The sequence below is a fragment of the Aulonocara stuartgranti genome, assembly GCF_965226115.1.
Source record: "Aulonocara stuartgranti genome assembly, chromosome: 14".
NCBI classification, from domain to species: Eukaryota; Metazoa; Chordata; class Actinopteri; order Cichliformes; family Cichlidae; genus Aulonocara; species Aulonocara stuartgranti.
This window is the reverse complement of record NC_138950.1, coordinates 83,385-101,201: the sequence shown is the minus strand read 5'-3', so window position 1 is coordinate 101,201 and position 17,817 is coordinate 83,385. Positions and strand designations below refer to the sequence as shown.

Below are 17,817 nucleotides of genomic sequence, written 5' to 3'. Positions count from 1 at the left end.
CTATGAAGTTTAACATCCAGGCATCCATGAAAACAGAATTTATTACATTTAACGGAGTTATAAGTTAGCGGAAGTTAGCGGAAGTTAGCGGAAGTTAGCGGAAGTTAGCGGAAGTTAGCTCGCTAGTTTCCACCTAAACATGATATAGCATGTTCTGACTGAGAGATTTCAGAAAAAATTCAAACGTACAGCTCTGCTATCACTTCCAACATAAATGAAGCCAGAAAACTAAACAGCAGTGACGTTTGTAGGGTTACTGAAGTTGGGCTAGCTGGTATATAATGATGTGCTATGTGATCGCTAGCGACACAGCTATGTTAGCATAACATAAACAGTGAAGCTGGAGGATGAATGCTAACACTTTTCCACTCGCTAAAAGTTAACGTGAAGGTTCCTGATGGTTAGAGACAAATGCAATCGCATGGCAGGATGCTGTAAACGGACCAAACTTCAGTCAGGAGAACAACTGAGATAATCCATCCACAATACAAGGTTAGTCATTCATATACTGCAACAACACAGGAATAGAGCAACTTTGATAGAATACAGCATTAATGAATGAATGGTACAGAAGTGGAAGAAGCAAGAAGAATGAGTTGAATAAGGTTTGATAAGGTTATCTGACTACTTTGTTTCGCTTAATGTTTCTTATAATCCTGTGCACCGAAAAATACGTATTTGACTTTTTTGGCCAGAGGGGCCGATGGCGCAATATGGCAGCTTTGCCTCTGTCAGTCTGCCCCAGGGCAGCTGTGGCTACAACTGTAGCTTGCCTTCACCAGTGTATGAATGTGAGAGCGAATGAATAGTGGTATTGTAAAGCGCTTTGAGGGGTCCCGAAAAGCGCTATATAAATGCAATCCATTATTGTTATTATTATTATTATTTTTATTTGGCACACTGCAGTTTAATGTTGCAAAGCACCTCTTTTTAACTTCAGTGGATATTATACATGGTTATGCTCAGCAAGGAATTTGCATTTGCACAGTTAAATTTTTATATAACTTTAATGCACATAAAAAACAGCTGCTTGTTTAAGTGAAAATAAATGGGTTTTTTGCACTAGTAAAGTTGTGGAGTTGTATTTTGTCTCACATCAATTATATTGTCAGTTATATCGTTATCGCAAATTTTCAAATATATATATCGTGATAAATATTTTTGGCCATATTGCCCTGCTCTAAAGCTCGGAGGCCAAGACTCTTCCTAAACTGAGTCCAGATTCTAAGACTGCTGGACTACTCTATGATTGCTAGGCTAGAGTAAAGGCAGGGCCAGAGGGAGCGATGAGCCCAAAGTTGTGGGTAGAGAAATTTTCCTGCTCGAATAAGACTCCATGGTGACCCAAAGTGGTGATGATAGGTCAAGGTGGTACTCTCTCACATACAGCATACACCAAAATAGTCAGAGTAGCGACAGTTAGTTACCCCTTATGCCGTGGGACTAGCGTAAAGCAGTTTAATCCAGGAGCCCATTCCAAACCTTTCTAAAGTAAAAAACAAATACTACCACTCCACCCTATCAAATGCTTTTTCTGCATCCATAGCAATAAAGCATTCAGCCACAACATGGTTGGGGGTATAGATAATATTAAAAAGTTGCTGTATGTTAAAGAAGGAATGTTGATTTTTAATAAGGCCAGTTTGGTCGGGAGAAATTGTAGCAATTTCTTCCAGCCTGTGTGCCAGTAGCTTAGACAGAATTTTAACATCTGTGTTTAACAGAGATATAGGTCTATAAGAAGCACAGTCAGTTGGGTCCTTGTCCTTGTAACACTGTTATACAGGCCTGGTAACATGATGAAGGAAGTGCCCCAAAGTCAAGCAATTCTGCGAAAACTTGGCAAAGGAAGGGAGCCAAATTGTCTGAGAATTTTTTTATTATTAAAGTGTGTAGAAAATCCATCAGAGCCTGGAGATTTCCTGGATTGCATGGATGCTATTGCCACCTGAATTTCCTGTTTTTTTAATGGGGGCTTCCAGAAAAATGGGGGCTTCTGGAGGAAGCGAAGGCATATCGATGGAGTCAAAGAAGTCATGCAAATCTTTTACATCTACTGTAGATTCTGACGTAAATAATTTAGAGTAAAATGAAGAGAAAATGTCATTAATCGCCTTCTGATCTGTAGTCATCACTCCATTGTCCGCCCTCACTCCTGTTATGATTTGTTTAGCTCTCATGCCGCACAGTCGATTAGCCAAAAGCTTACAAGTCTTTCCACCATGTTCGTAAAATTCACTCTTGTTCCTTCTTCTTTGGCTCTCAGCGAAGGCGGTCGCACTTTTCTCCTCTTCTCTCCCTTATCTTCCCTGCTTAGCTCCTCATGTCTTTGTCTTGTCTCATGTTTTTTATTACTTTCCCTGGAACAGTCTCTCACAGTCTGTTCTTTAAAACCTAAAAGAGAATTATGGATTTGATCAACTGGTCTCTGAATGCTATTGACACCCTTTAACGAGAAGTCTGGGCTCGGGAGAGCCCGAGTGCCCTGGAGGGACTTTCCCTGCCGGATACACGATGGACGGGTGGCAGAGGGTCGTGTGCCTGGCGGGACTGTTGATCGAGGACGCTGAAGATATGTACCTATTCGGAACCATGATAACAGGGTTCTTGCTGATCGGAGCTGGCTTGGCCCTGGCTTATCGGAGAATTAAGACAGCGGAACCGGCTGTTCAAATCCCCACAAGGCTGCCCGCTGGGATTGGAACGACAGGTGCGACTTCTCAGAAAGGGCTCACTGAAGGCAGCATGGTTAAGAGCTTGGAGGCGCTTACGACTGCAGTGAATGCTCAGAATAACACCTTTGAGCGTATGTATGTTGGATTACATCAGGAAAGAATCAACTCAGAACAACATCTCTGGGTGGAGCTGGATTACATCTTGGATCAGTTGGCTGCAGTCCTGAGGTCTCAGAATCTGCTATGTGAGCAAAAAGAGTGACAAGACCACAGAATCAACGGCTAATAACATCACGGAGAAGCTCGCAGCTATTAACGGGAGATTGAGAGACCAGTGTCAGAGTGTTAAAAACAGCTTGAAATTCTCACGAGTTGTTTGCAAAAGAAAAATTACCATCATAATGCGGCTACCCCTTCGGCGCCAGCTGTGGGCTCAAGGCTGGAGCTGAACAAAACTCCCTGATAACGACTGTGTTGAGTCTGTTCCTTCCCATTCCATGCAAGGCCACCTGGGTTGGCTGGAAGACTGTTTACTTAGCCTGGCAGGGCGAAGGACACAGTCTTGTTACACCCCAGCCCAGGGAAAACTGGCGTGCAACATAAGGAAAATAAAAATAAGGAAAAATGCCCCCCCACTCCCTGCTCTTAAGGAGGACGAACCAACAAAAAACAGCTACCACGGATTTCACAACAGCCAGTCAGTTTATTGAGTCCCAAAAGGTAGCAAGCATCAGGGTGAGCATGGCCAAAACAACAAACAAAAACTCTAGAAATGAAATGCAGCTGGCTTACCTTCACAGAAAACCCCAAACGAAAATTATAGGTGTCTTACCTGCCTCCCTAACCAAAAACAGGAGAAAAGGTTCCCAAAGAAAAATGGCTTCTCACCCCTACAGCTACCGAGTAAAAACAGTATCGACAACTATTTACATCTATATACAACAAACTATTTACAACACAGGGGGAGATCACGACCCATGACAAACTGAAACACAGGGCTTAAATACATAGAGGGAACAATCAGGGAATGGACAACAGGAGGGAAACACAGCTGGGGCAAATCAGAACTAACGAGACAAGGAAGCGTAACCTGAACACACTGAGATAAGACAGACCTTCAAAGTAAAACAGGAAACACATAACAGTCACGCCTAAAACAAAACACTGACAACATTGAATTGTAACAGTCTCAGCTGAACTATGGACACGCACACACATACACTTACACTGATAAGCACGCACTCATCCCCCTCCCTTTCCAAACGCCTTCGATGCTTGTTTCCTGCGGGGGAACACGGCGGGTCTGTGTGCCACGCTGGAATGGTAGCGCTGTGCAGGGCGGCTGCTGTGTTCGCTTCGGATTACTCCTCACCCCCCACCCAATCCTGTGGCTTGTCATGTCTTTCACAATGTTGTGCTGTGGACATTTATGTGCCCTGCATGTGGCGAATAAAGCTTTGATTGATTGATTGATTGATTGATAATCAGACATCCTTCCACTTGCTGAGTTGAAAGTAGGGTGAGTTTGGTTTGTAAGCTCAGGCGTTCTTTGTACAGCGCCGGTCATGGTGATTGACCGTACTGCCTGTTGATGCTCATAATCTGGTCTGAAATAAGCCTCTGCTCCCATTGTGCACACTGTCTTTGAGATGCTGCCAATTAAATTATTTCTCCTCTCAGGAACGCCTTTAAAGCCTCCCATACCGTCCTGTTTGGCATACCAGGTGTTCCATTCTCACTAAGTAACGTTTTAATTTTACAAGAAATATTAAAGACAAATTGTTCATCTGTGAGCAACAATGGATCCAACCTGCAGATCTTTCTCACAAACTTACAGCCCAAAAACAACAACAACAAAAAAAACATGAAAACTAACCCCACCCGAGAAATAAAATACAATAACATGCCACAACGTAAAGGGAACTAAAACAATACCAACCACCAATATTACCTCAGCAGGTTGCATTGAACAGCAACTGCCTAAGCCCCTGCTCGCTTCCCATACTAGCTAAGTACTCCCCCGTACCACTACCACGTACGCCTTGTACCTGCACCATTAAACGTTAACCCCTAAACTTAAAGCAGGGCCCATATTTAAAGGTGATGAAGAAGAGAAACAAAACACAACAAGACCAAAGCAACCACACAACAAACAAGTTTTCCTTAAAATGAACAGCAAAGAACACAATACTATACTAACGGCACGGCTGTACAGTATCAGTCAGATCGAGGGTGCTGCGCAGACCAGTCTGACCTATTATACTGGTGATTTAAGGTGAGTGCACTGACCGGCTACAATAGCCACCTCAGGATGGAGAGCGTTGGTCTTCCTCAAAGGATTAAATAAAGTGGGTAGCCTCATCAACTGACTCCGGTTGACGGTTATTTCCATCTGGAAGAGTAATCCGAAGTATGGCGGGGAAGAATAGGGAAGGTTGGAGGCCTCTCCTATACAACTCGGCCATAACATCCTTATACTGGGCTCGCTGATTTTCGAAGTCTGCGTTGTAGTCCATTTAGAACTGGAGCTTGTGTCCACAGTACTCAGTTTGCTGTGGACCCAGATCCACTGATTCCGGCAAACCCACCAGACAAATGTTTGGCCCTCTGCTTCTGCTCTCCAAGTCAGAAAGTTTAGTTTTGAAAAGTTTGTTCTCCCCCTCTCTCCCCCTTCACATTTAGTCCATCTTGTCCAGCTTACCATTAATTACATCAAGATGTAGGCTTAACATCTGCAGCTATGGCTGTTCTGTGCTGTTCAAGCAAGGCGACAAGCGCCGGGTTCAGGGCAGCACTAGCGCCACTCTCAGCAGCAGTTTTCTTCTCAGTTTGTCTTCTTACCTTGGACATCTTTTAAGTGTCATACTTATTAAAGGCCCCCAAACATACATGTCTAACAGCAAAGTGGGGATCAGGAAGTAAAATAATAAGAGTTAAGCAGGTGCTAGTAGCTGACACACCTTACCCCACTGCCAGAAAAATGAAATCCCCATAAGTAGTTGTCAATGCAGTGGAAACTCTCCTGAGTCATGGCTCGTGTTGGTAGCTCTCCACAAAACAGCATGTCTTCATGTAAACTGCTGTCCCAGCAATAATGTACAAAAGCCAGAAACAATGCACCATTCGTGACCAGTGTTGTTCAAATTACTAAAAAAAAATGTAATTAGTCACTTATTACTTCTCCAAAAAACCAATCCTGTTACATTACTGATTACTTATTTTCAAATGTAATTAGTAACTTATTACTCAGTTACTTTTTAAAAACATGATACACAACCTGAATATGTAATATAAAGCAACAGACCTTTCAGCCCAATTCTATTTTTTTCTCCATAATCCATCATATCAAACTGAATCTAATGAAAAAGTCTCTTCATAAACTTGTTTCATTAGTTTTAATCTTTTAACTTTATGCATCAAGCAAAATTAAATTATATGCAACAGTCTTTGACTTGAAGAAATTCTTTAACATTTAAACTTATTTTTTGCATATTCCAGCATATAAAATAAAATGTTTTGTGTTTACACTCTTTCAAATAGATGCAAGTAAAACACAGTCGAAAATAAATTAAATCAAAGATTCAGCAGCACTTCTATAGTCACCTGTTTAGCAGGAGTGGGGCGGGTGGAGGTTTGCCCACAGCAGTCATGTCAGTGGGGGCATCTGGGGGTTTCTCTGTGAGTGTCACATTCCCGTGGCAGCCCGCTCGCTGCACGCTCAGATTTGAAATTTAATTTTTCGCTGTAGAAAGAAGTTTTCTTCCCATGCAGAGTGCACTGCAGACGCTAATGTTTCTGTCACTTTTTACAGAATCAAACTCAAAGTAATGTGAGTACTTCCAAGCTTTAATCGCTGCATGGTTGTACTCTCTCCATCGCTCTATATTTTCCAATGTCACTTTTATCTTCATTTTTGTGTTTTGAGAACTTCTCCATATCTTTTAATAACTCCAAATGACAGGCAGAGTGTCTTCTTCTGCTTGCTTATTGAGGCTGATTAAACAACTCCCACCAAGTGGGCTTCATCCACTACTTTCAGGAACAAGCTGCACATACAAAATCTATCACACTGAAAACATGCTGCACATAAAAATATCAGCGCAAACACGGTCCTTCAGCTGATTTTACCTGTCTTGAAGTTTCTGTAAATGGCAGCATGAAGTTGGAGTGCTACAACTGTAAAAAACATCTCTCTCTCTCAAGACACACTGACACAATGTTCAGCAGACCTTTCTCTTCTCTTCATAGTTAAACTCCTTAAACATGAAGTCAGTGATGTTGCTTTCTGACTCACCTCCTCCTCCTGTCAGCATCATGGTGGGACTGACAGATGACCTCCCCATCCTGCTGGAAACCGGACTCGACTGTCCATCTCTGTCTTTACTGTCATGTCTGGACTTGCCATCTCCTACAGAGGCACAACAACATCAACTCAGTAAGTCCTGAAGAGTCAGTCAAAGTAAACTTTATCGTCATCTCTGCCATATACAGTACAGTATACAGGGAGTGCAGAATTATTAGGCAAGTTGTATTTTTGAGGAATAATTTTATTATTGAACAACAACCATGTTCTCAATGAACCCAAAAAACTCATTAATATCAAAGCTGAATGTTTGTGGAAGTAGTTTTTAGTTTGTTTTTAGTTTTAGCTATTTTAGGGGGACATCTGTGTGTGCAGGTGACTATTACTGTGCATAATTATTAGGCAACTTAACAAAAAACAAATATATACCCATTTCAATGATTTATTTTTACCAGTGAAACCAATATAACATCTCCACATTCACAAATATACATTTCTGACATTCAAAAACAAAACAAAAACAAATCAGCGACCAATATAGCCACCTTTCTTTGCAAGGACACTCAAAAGCCTGCCATCCATGGATTCTGTCAGTGTTTTGATCTGTTCACCATCAACATTGCGTGCAGCAGCAACCACAGCCTCCCAGACACTGTTCAGAGAGGTGTACTGTTTTCCCTCCTTGTAAATCTCACATTTGATGATGGACCACAGGTTCTCAATGGGGTTCAGCTCAGGTGAACAAGGAGGCCATGTCATTAGTTTTCTTCTTTTATACCCTTTCTTGCCAGCCACGCTGTGGAGTACTTGGACGCATGTGATGGAGCATTGTCCTGCATGAAAATCACGTTTTTCTTGAAGGATGCAGACTTCTTCCTGTACCACTGCTTGAAGAAGGTGTCTTCCAGAAACTGGCAGTAGGACTGGGAGTTGAGCTTGACTCCATCCTCAACCCGAAAAGGCCCCACAAGCTCATCTTTGATGATACCAGCCCAAACCAGTACTCCACCTCCACCTTGCTGGCGTCTGAGTGGGACTGGAGCTCTCTGCCCTTTACCAATCCAGCCACGGGCCCATCCATCTGGCCCATCAAGACTCACTCTCATGTCATCAGTCCATAAAACCTTAGAAAAACCAGTCTTGAGATATTTCTTGGCCCAGTCTTGACGTTTCAGCTTGTGTGTCTTGTTCAGTGGTGGTCGTCTTTCAGCCTTTCTTACCTTGGCCATGTCTCTGAGTATTGCACACCTTGTGCTTTTGGGCACTCCAGTGATGTTGCAGCTCTGAAATATGGCCAAACTGGTGGCAAGTGGCATCTTGGCAGCTGCACGCTTGACTTTTCTCAGTTCATGGGCATTATTTTGCGCCTTGGTTTTTCCACACGCTTCTTGCGACCCTGTTGACTATTTTGAATGAAACGCTTGATTGTTCGATGATCACGCTTCAGAAGCTTTGCAATTTTGAGACTGCTGCATCCCTCTGCCAGATATCTCACTATTTTTGACTTTTCTGAGCCTGTCAAGTCCTTCTTTTGACCCATTTTGCCAAAGGAAAGGACGTTGCCTAATAATTATGCACACCTGATATAGGGTGTTGATGTCATTAGACCACACCCCTTCTCATTACAGAGATGCACATCACCTAATATGCTTAATTGGTAGTAGGCTTTCGAGCCTATACAGCTTGGAGTAAGACAACATGCATGAAGAGGATGATGTGGACAAAATACTCATTTGTTTAATAATTCTGCACTCCCTGTATAGAGAGACGAGATGATGAGGCTCCAGTTCATTCAGTGCAAAATAACAACAATAAATATAGGAAGAGTAAGACATAAATATGCACTTCAAGACTAAGGTAAGGGGAGATATACACTTTGCAGTTGTATGTTGTTTGTTGGTATTTGTCTACAGCAGCAAAAGAAGCTGCAGAGGAAGTAAAGAAACACTCAGTTCCTGTGACATCAGACCTTGACCCATTAAACCTATTATCAAACCAAACCATGCAGCTTATCAATTTGCAGTCCACTTCTTCTTATACACAATATACTATGCAATATATTCCACCCCTGCCTAAAGACAGTCATATTTATTCTGCCAATGAACATTCAGATAGTTGCTGTGAAAGATGAGTGCATCTGACCTGCTCTTTCGTTTATGGCATGTAGTCTGTTTTATCTCAAGAAATAACTCTGTGATCTTTTTGTTGTCCATGTTAAGACGTACTTTCACCATAGCAGACCCACGTCCATCTTTACAAAGGAGTTGAGTGTCAGAGCACTTGGAATCTCTGAGCACCACATTTCAAATGTCCCAGAGGTGTAAGTTAAAGGGGTTACGGAGCGACTGCAGGTGCAGTGTCTGTGGTGCTTCAGCATCTGGATAGCGGTATAGAAGAGGAGCAAGCATAAAGGGAGTAACTTTTTTTTAAGTGTCAGGTAATTTCAAATGCTATGTTTTTATGAGTTTAACAAATATCTGCAAACACACAAACTGTTTGTGTGCAGTCTTTGCAGTGAGTTGCTAGCTAAAGATATAGCTGCTGCATTTCCAGGAAGAGAAAAAAATGAGAGCTAACTCAGAAATGATAGTAAAGCTAAGAGCTTTTCAGGGGCATTAGATGAACTGTAATTTAAAAATTAAATGTAATTGTCTTGATGCTCAATTATCCAAGTGAGGAACTCCCACAGAGTTGATTCTGTTCATCTGGACGTTTCAGTAGGAGAAACGGTTCATCAGGATCAGGTGACTGCAGGTTCAAACCTTATAAACAGGACATTTGTACAATGACTGAAACTAGCACCACTTACTGAACAATGGGCTTGGAGGTCTGTTCTGCCTTGAGTTTAGTGCCCCCTACTGGGCCTTGTAAATTGTTGTTAATGTGCATGCACTTTGACCAAGAACAAGAAGTCAGCCATGTTAGTTGGGGTAAATGGCCTGTAGTTATATAGCACTTTACTAGTCCCTAAGGACCCCAAAGCACTTTACATATCCAGTCATCCACCCATTCACACACTGGTGATGGCAGCTACATTGTAGCCACAGCCACCCTGGGGCGCACTGACAGAGGCGAGGCTGCCGGACACTGGCGCCACCGGGCCCTCTGACCACCACCAGTAGGCAACGGGTGAAGTGTCTTGCCCAAGGACACAACGACCGAGACTGTCCGAGCCGGGGCTCGAACCGGCAACCTTCCGATTACAAGGCGAACTCCCAACTCTTGAGCCACGATCGCCCCGATAGACTCCATGCGACGATGTGTTGCACTGCATGAGGCAAATGGTGGTCACACCAGATACTGACCGGTTCTGGGTCCCCAGACCCCCAATAGCGCAAAAAACTGCACATTCCAGGGTGGCCTTTTGTTGTGGGCAGTCTGAGGTACACCTGTGCACTACTCATGATGTCAGATCAGCATCCTGATGTGGCACACCTGTGAGGTGGGATGGATTATCTCAATATAGCAGATGTGCCCACTACCACACATTTGGACTGATTTGTGACCACTGTTTGGGAGGGATGGTTATATTGTGTATCTGGAATGAATTTTAGGTCTCTACGTCCATCCCATGGGGAATGGGAGCAAAAACAAAAGTGTTGCGTTTATATTTTTGTTCAGTGTAAGTTGAAGGGTTCCTGTAATTGTCTGCTGCAATCCTCTTTCTTGTTTATGCCTTCAAAAGCATTGTCTTTTCACTGTGATGCAATGGTGTATGGTAGTGCAATGTAAAATAAGTCACCTGGAGCTTGGATGCTATATCCTGACTCCCGTATCCTTTTGAATGGAGTTTGGCTGGCTGCTGAATTGTGTACATACGCACATATGCACACACACAAGGAGAGCAGTACAGTGAAAAGACGAATACCCAGATGGCTAAACTATACTATTGCAGCAGATTGCAGAGAACATGGACAAAAAATGTAGGAGAAGCCCTTCTGTCACGGCAGGGTGCGCCGGATTGGTTTGACTTCAGGACCCAGATGCAGATGCAGAGAGAAAGGCGTTGCAGGAGACGTGACGTGTTTTTAACCAAAAGCGAGCTTTATTTAGATGGCTGCAGACAAAACATGAAACTAAGAAAACAAAGAGGAATGTGAACACTGTGTAACTAAAAGACTATGAAACTCAGTGAAAAAACTATGAAGAAACCATGAACACTGAGTAACTATCAAACATAGTGAAGACAAAAACCTATGACACTCTATGACTGAGAGATGACAGACAACACGACGCTGAACACAGGAATATGAAATGCCGTAAGGGACATTATTGCTGAAACGCTCTCACACACACTACTGAAACTCTCTGACACACACAACTGAAACTCTCTCACACACACAACTGAAACTCTCTCACACACACAACTGAAACTCTCTCACACACACAACTGAAACGCTCTCACACACACAACTGAAACTCTCTCACACACACAACTGAAATGCGCTCACACACACACAACTGAAACGCTCTCACACACACACTACTGAAACGCTCTCACACACACAACTGAAACGCTCTCACACACACTACTGAAACGCTCTCACACACACACTACTGAAACGCTCTCACACACACAACTGAAACGCTCTCACACACACTACTGAAATGCTCTCACACACACTACTGAAACGCTCTCACACACACACAACTGAAACGCTCTCACACACACTACTGAAACGCTCTCACACACACTACTGAAATGCTCTCATACACACTACTGAAAAGCTCTCACACACACACAACTGAAACGCTCTCACACACACTACTGAAAAGCTCTCACACACACTACTGAAACGCTCTCACACACACAACTGAAACGCTCTCACACACACACTACTGAAATGCTCTCATACACACTACTGAAAAGCTCTCACACACACACAACTGAAACGCTCTCACACACACTACTGAAAAGCTCTCACACACACTACTGAAACGCTCTCACACACACACAACTGAAACGCTCTCACACACACTACTGAAAAGCTCTCACACACACTACTGAAACGCTCTCACACACACTACTGAAAAGCTCTCACACACACTACTGAAACGCTCTCACACACACTACTGAAACGCTCTCTCACACACACAACTGAAACGCTCTCTCACACACACAACTGAAACGCTCTCACACACACTACTGAAAAGCTCTCACACACACTACTGAAACGCTCTCACACACACAACTGAAACGCTCTCACACACACAACTGAAACGCTCTCACACACACACAACTGAAACGCTCTCACACACACACAACTGAAACGCTCTCTCACACACACAACTGAAACGCTCTCACACACACTACTGAAAAGCTCTCACACACACTACTGAAACGCTCTCACACACACACTACTGAAACGCTCTCACACACACACTACTGAAACGCTCTCACACACACAACTGAAACGCTCTCACACACACACTACTGAAACGCTCTCACACACACACTACTGAAACGCTCTCACACACACTACTGAAATGCTCTCATACACACTACTGAAAAGCTCTCACACACACTACTGAAATGCTCTCATACACACTACTGAAACTCTCACACACACAACTGAAACGCTCTCACACACACTACTGAAATGCACTCATACACACTACTGAAATGCTCTCATACACACTACTGAAACGCTCTCACACACACTACTGAAATGCTCTCATACACACTACTGAAATGCTCTCATACACACAACTGAAACGCTCTCACACACACTACTGAAATGCTCTCATACACACTACTGAAACTCTCACACACACAACTGAAACGCTCTCACACACACTACTGAAATGCTCTCATACACACTACTGAAATGCTCTCATACACACTACTGAAACGCTCTCACACACACACTACTGAAACGCTCTCACACACACTACTGAAACGCTCTCACACACACTACTGAAAAGCTCTCACACACACTACTGAAACGCTCTCATACACACTACTGAAATGCTCTCATACACACTACTGAAACGCTCTCACACACACACTACTGAAACGCTCTCACACACACTACTGAAACGCTCTCATACACACTACTGAAATGCTCTCATACACACTACTGAAACGCTCTCACACACACACTACTGAAACGCTCTCACACACACTACTGAAATGCTCTCACACACACTACTGAAATGCTCTCATACACACTACTGAAAAGCTCTCACACACACTACTGAAATGCTCTCATACACACTACTGAAACTCTCACACACACAACTGAAACGCTCTCTCACACACTACTGAAATGCTCTCACACACACAACTGAAACTCTCACACACACAACTGAAACGCTCTCACACACACTACTGAAATGCTCTCATACACACTACTGAAAAGCTCTCACACACACTACTGAAATGCTCTCATACACACTACTGAAACTCTCACACACACTACTGAAACGCTCTCTCACACACTACTGAAATGCTCTCACACACACTACTGAAACTCTCACACACACAACTGAAACGCTCTCACACACACTACTGAAATGCTCTCATACACACTACTGAAAAGCTCTCACACACACTACTGAAATGCTCTCATACACACTACTGAAACTCTCACACACACTACTGAAATGCTCTCACACACACAACTGAAACGCTCTCACACACACTACTGAAATGCTCTCATACACACTACTGAAATGCTCTCACACACACAACTGAAACTCTCACACACACAACTGAAACGCTCTCACACACACTACTGAAACGCTCTCACACACACACTACTGAAATGCTCTCACACACACACAACTGAAACGCTCTTACACACACTACTGAAATGCTCTCACACACACACAACTGAAACGCTCTCACACACACTACTGAAATGCTCTCACACACACAACTGAACCTCTCTCACACACACTACTGAAACGCTCTCACACACACAACTGAACCTCTCTCACACACACTACTGAAACGCTCTCACACACACAACTGAAACGCTCTCACACACACAACTGAAACGCTCTCACACACACTACTGAAACGCTCACACACACACAACTGAAACGCTCTCACACACACTACTGAAATGCTCTCACACGCACAACTGAAACGCTCTCACACACACTACTGAAATGCTCTCACACACACACAACTGAAACGCTCTCACACACACTACTGAAATGCTCTCACACACACAACTGAACCTCTCTCACACACACTACTGAAAAGCTCTCACACACACAATTGAAATGCTCTCACACACACTACTGAAACTCTCTCACACACACTACTGAAACGGTCTCACACACACAACTGAAACGCTCTCAGACACACAACTGAAACTCTCTCACACACACTACTGAAACGCTCTCACACACACAACTGAAAAACCAAGGCGTTTCAGTTGAACAGGAAGTTAATTCTTGACAAGGAAACTGAAGGAAAAAGTGGTAGATTTCAAACAAACCACTACACAGATGTCTACTCAGCAACCTGTTAGTTAGGGGTGGGTTTTTATAATCGATTTATTGATTAAAATCGATTCTGGCTTGGATAACGTGAAATCGATTCATTAAAATCATGAATTGATTTTTTAACAGAAATTTATTTTGCCCGAAATGCCAGAATCTCAGGTGAAACCTCACAAAATTTCAACAACCACCAAACAGCTAAGACAGTAAATGAGAGCAGGAACACGGCTTCTGCACAAAGACGTAAACACACAGCGCGGACCCGCGGATCAGAATCAGTGAGATGTCGTCTTTCTCACCCGACGGCACAGACACGGTCAAGGCTGAAAGCCGACAGCTCACTGATTCTGATCTGTCGGTGGATCCGCGCTTTGTTTGCATGCTGGTTTTGCACAGATTCTAAAGCTTTTAGTTTTATCTCTCTCCTAACAATATTGACTGAACCAGCAGCAAAAGAAGATCCAAACTGCGCTTCACTGATCCACCTCAAAGCCAAATCTCTTTTTTTAGAAATTCTGCCACAGGATTAATTTTGTTTAAAGTGTGTTTCTTTAACTTTAGGTAGAATAGGCTATTTCATAAATTTTTAGTATCCTTTATCCAGTGTATATGAAATAACTAAATTAGAACCATGCCATGTCACCATTCTGTTGTAACTATGAAATATTTTGTCTTTGAAGAAACTACTAACAAATTTCTTATTGCATTTTTATCAAACAGCTGACATTGCCCTGGCAATAAATTTGGGAGCACTGATGAGAAATTATTGTATATCATAAAAATTTTAATCAAATGAAGCAGAGGCAGTGGGACCAGTTCACAAAATTTGTTATATTCTCTTTGAGAACAGTTTAGACAATATTTTTCTGAAAGGTCTGTGTAACTTAGAATGACACCGTTATCATCCAACAAATCTGTTATGAATATAATCTTTTTGTTCAAACCAGTCACTCTTGAAAATTGATTTTTGATTAAGTGTTATTACCCTATTATTCCATAAGGTTGAATTATGGGGAGACGTTGTGGGTAAATCTCATTTTCCCAAAAATGCAAAGTCTGTTTTGGAAAGTTTGATATCTTTATGGGGATTATATTTACCGCAAAATCACATTTCAAAATAAATTCTAATCCTGTATACTATTTTATTAAACAAGGATCATGGGATGTGGAGCTAAGTAGAGTCTGGCTGTGACAGACAAGATTTTAACCATTTAATTCTAAGGGTGCCAACCATAAATTCTAATTCTGGAGTTTTGATACCACCTTTATTGTATTCCTTCACAGGCTGATATCTTTCTATGTAATGGGTTTTATTCCTCCACAAAAATTTGAAAATAACTGTGTTAGCCTTATTAATGCTTTTAGAGGAGATATATAGAGAGTGACAAGGATAAATCAATTTGGAGATGCCTTCAGCTTTAGATAGAATGTTTCTGCCAAAAATAGCGAGGTCTCTGATTAGCCAGTGGCTAAGTGATTTCTTCATCTCCATGATACAGTTAGAAATATTGGTGTCTTTTCTGCTAATTTTTTTTTTTTTTTTTTTTTTTAGATATTATTAGCCCTATATATTTAACTTTAGATTCAACTCTAACCAAAGCTATTGAGGAGTCAGAGCTTGTATGAATCGGGAGAAGTTCACATTTTTTGATACTGAGAGATAAACGAAAAGCTTTAGTTTTCTCTACCATGTATTTATCTTTTAAAAAAAATAGATGTATCATCTGTGAATTGACTTATTTTGAAGTCTTTATTAAAAATTGATATTCCTTGTATGTCGTTAGAATTTTTGATTAATAGTGTTAACAACTGAGTTGCCAATATAAAAAGCTTAGGGGAAACAAGACATACTTGCCGAATTCCCTGTTGCACCTTGAATCCATTCCTTGATTCAAGGAAGCTAAAAATATTGTTAAGTAATGCGGCTGCTTCACTTAGGCTACAAGCACAGCCGTCCCCAACCCCCAGGTCCTGGACCAGTACCGGTCTGTGAGTCGTTTGGTACCGGGTCACAAGAGTTGAGGCTTGAGTTTGAAATTTATGGTTTTCATGGTATTATCGTTTATTTTTATTTTTATATCGTTTATGTGGCGCAAAAAAGGTTGGGGACTGCTGTACTAGCAAGGTTGCTGAGTAGACATCCTTATAGTGTTTTGAAATATACCACTTTTTCCATCAGTTTCCTTGTCAGGAAACAACTTCCTGTTCAGCGGAAATGCCACTGGTTTCAGTGGAGTGCGTGAGTGTATTTCAGTAGTGTGTGTGAGAGCATTTCAGTAATAATGTCCCTTATGGCACGTCATACAGGAAGACTGAGGACTTAAATACACACATGAGGTGATCAGGGGAAGTGGAGACACATGAGGACACAGCTGACTAGAATCAAACATAGTGACAACACAGGGGAGAGAAAAACTAACCACATGAACCCAGAACATGCAATCTACTTCAAAATAAAACAAGAAACTAGACATGACAACACTTAGCTCACAGATCTAAAACACATGATAAATTAGACAAGAATCCAAACATTGAAACCAAGGAAACAATAAATAATGACTGCCTTTAACCTAAACTAAATAGGACTAACACGTGATCACAAAGCTAACATGAGAAGATACAAAAATAAACTCAGAGCGCTGGGTCAGAGGCCCAGGTTGTGACACATTCACTGAAGGAATCGCTGAGCATTAAAGATGAAGCAGTTAAAGATTAAACTTCCCGGTGTTCTAGTTCTACACGCTCATCAAAATCATCTGCGGGTGTTGAGGCAGCACGAGCAAGACCGTTAGTAGAAGCTGCAAAAGCACGTGCAACATTTACAGAAAGGGAAATTGCTATCAAAGTCGACAAAGCAAGATTGGAGGCTAATTTAGATGCCCTGCATCTGGAAAAGAGGCTCCAGCTGCCATTGCCCAGACAGAGATATTGGAGGCATCAGCAGAACATCTGGGTGAGGAGCGTTGCAGTAAGAAAAGCCACTCAGCAAAACTTTGAATGAACGTGTAAGTGAATATGGTAGGGACCAGGCCACACGTCTTAGTCAACAATCTGAAACGACGTTGCACTTGGCACATGACCAGAACCCAGAGCACCCCACCTGCTTTACGACGCAATGTTCTCAAAACACCTGGAAGGAGGAGGACAATGAAAGTATTAAACAGCATTCCTACTCTCCGCAACTGGATGCCGAAGAACAACTTACCTGTCCAACTACAAGACAAACGTCTCCCCATATTAAAAAACAGGCAACCCTGCAGGAACCATATAGTGACAAATGTCAGGAAAGGGCAAGGTCTGTCACTCCGCGATATGCAGCTAGTCCACCGACGAAGAGTGTGCATCCAGAGTCTGCAGGTATGATGGACATGGCATTGACAAGTA

The 17,817-nt window shown here is 42.3% G+C and overlaps 1 protein-coding gene across 4 annotated transcripts in view; it reads right to left on the bottom strand.

Moving 5' to 3' along the window:
• nyap2a (neuronal tyrosine-phosphorylated phosphoinositide-3-kinase adaptor 2a) overlaps positions 1-17,817 on the bottom strand; it is an 84,828-nt gene that overhangs the window by 27,749 nt on the left and 39,262 nt on the right. For all 4 annotated transcript variants that reach the window (XM_082502158.1, XM_082502160.1, XM_082502161.1 and 1 more), the window contains one exon: positions 6,970-7,083. In XM_082502158.1, coding sequence (XP_082358284.1) covers positions 6,970-7,083 — 114 coding nt within the window. The remainder of the gene's footprint in view (positions 1-6,969; positions 7,084-17,817) is intronic.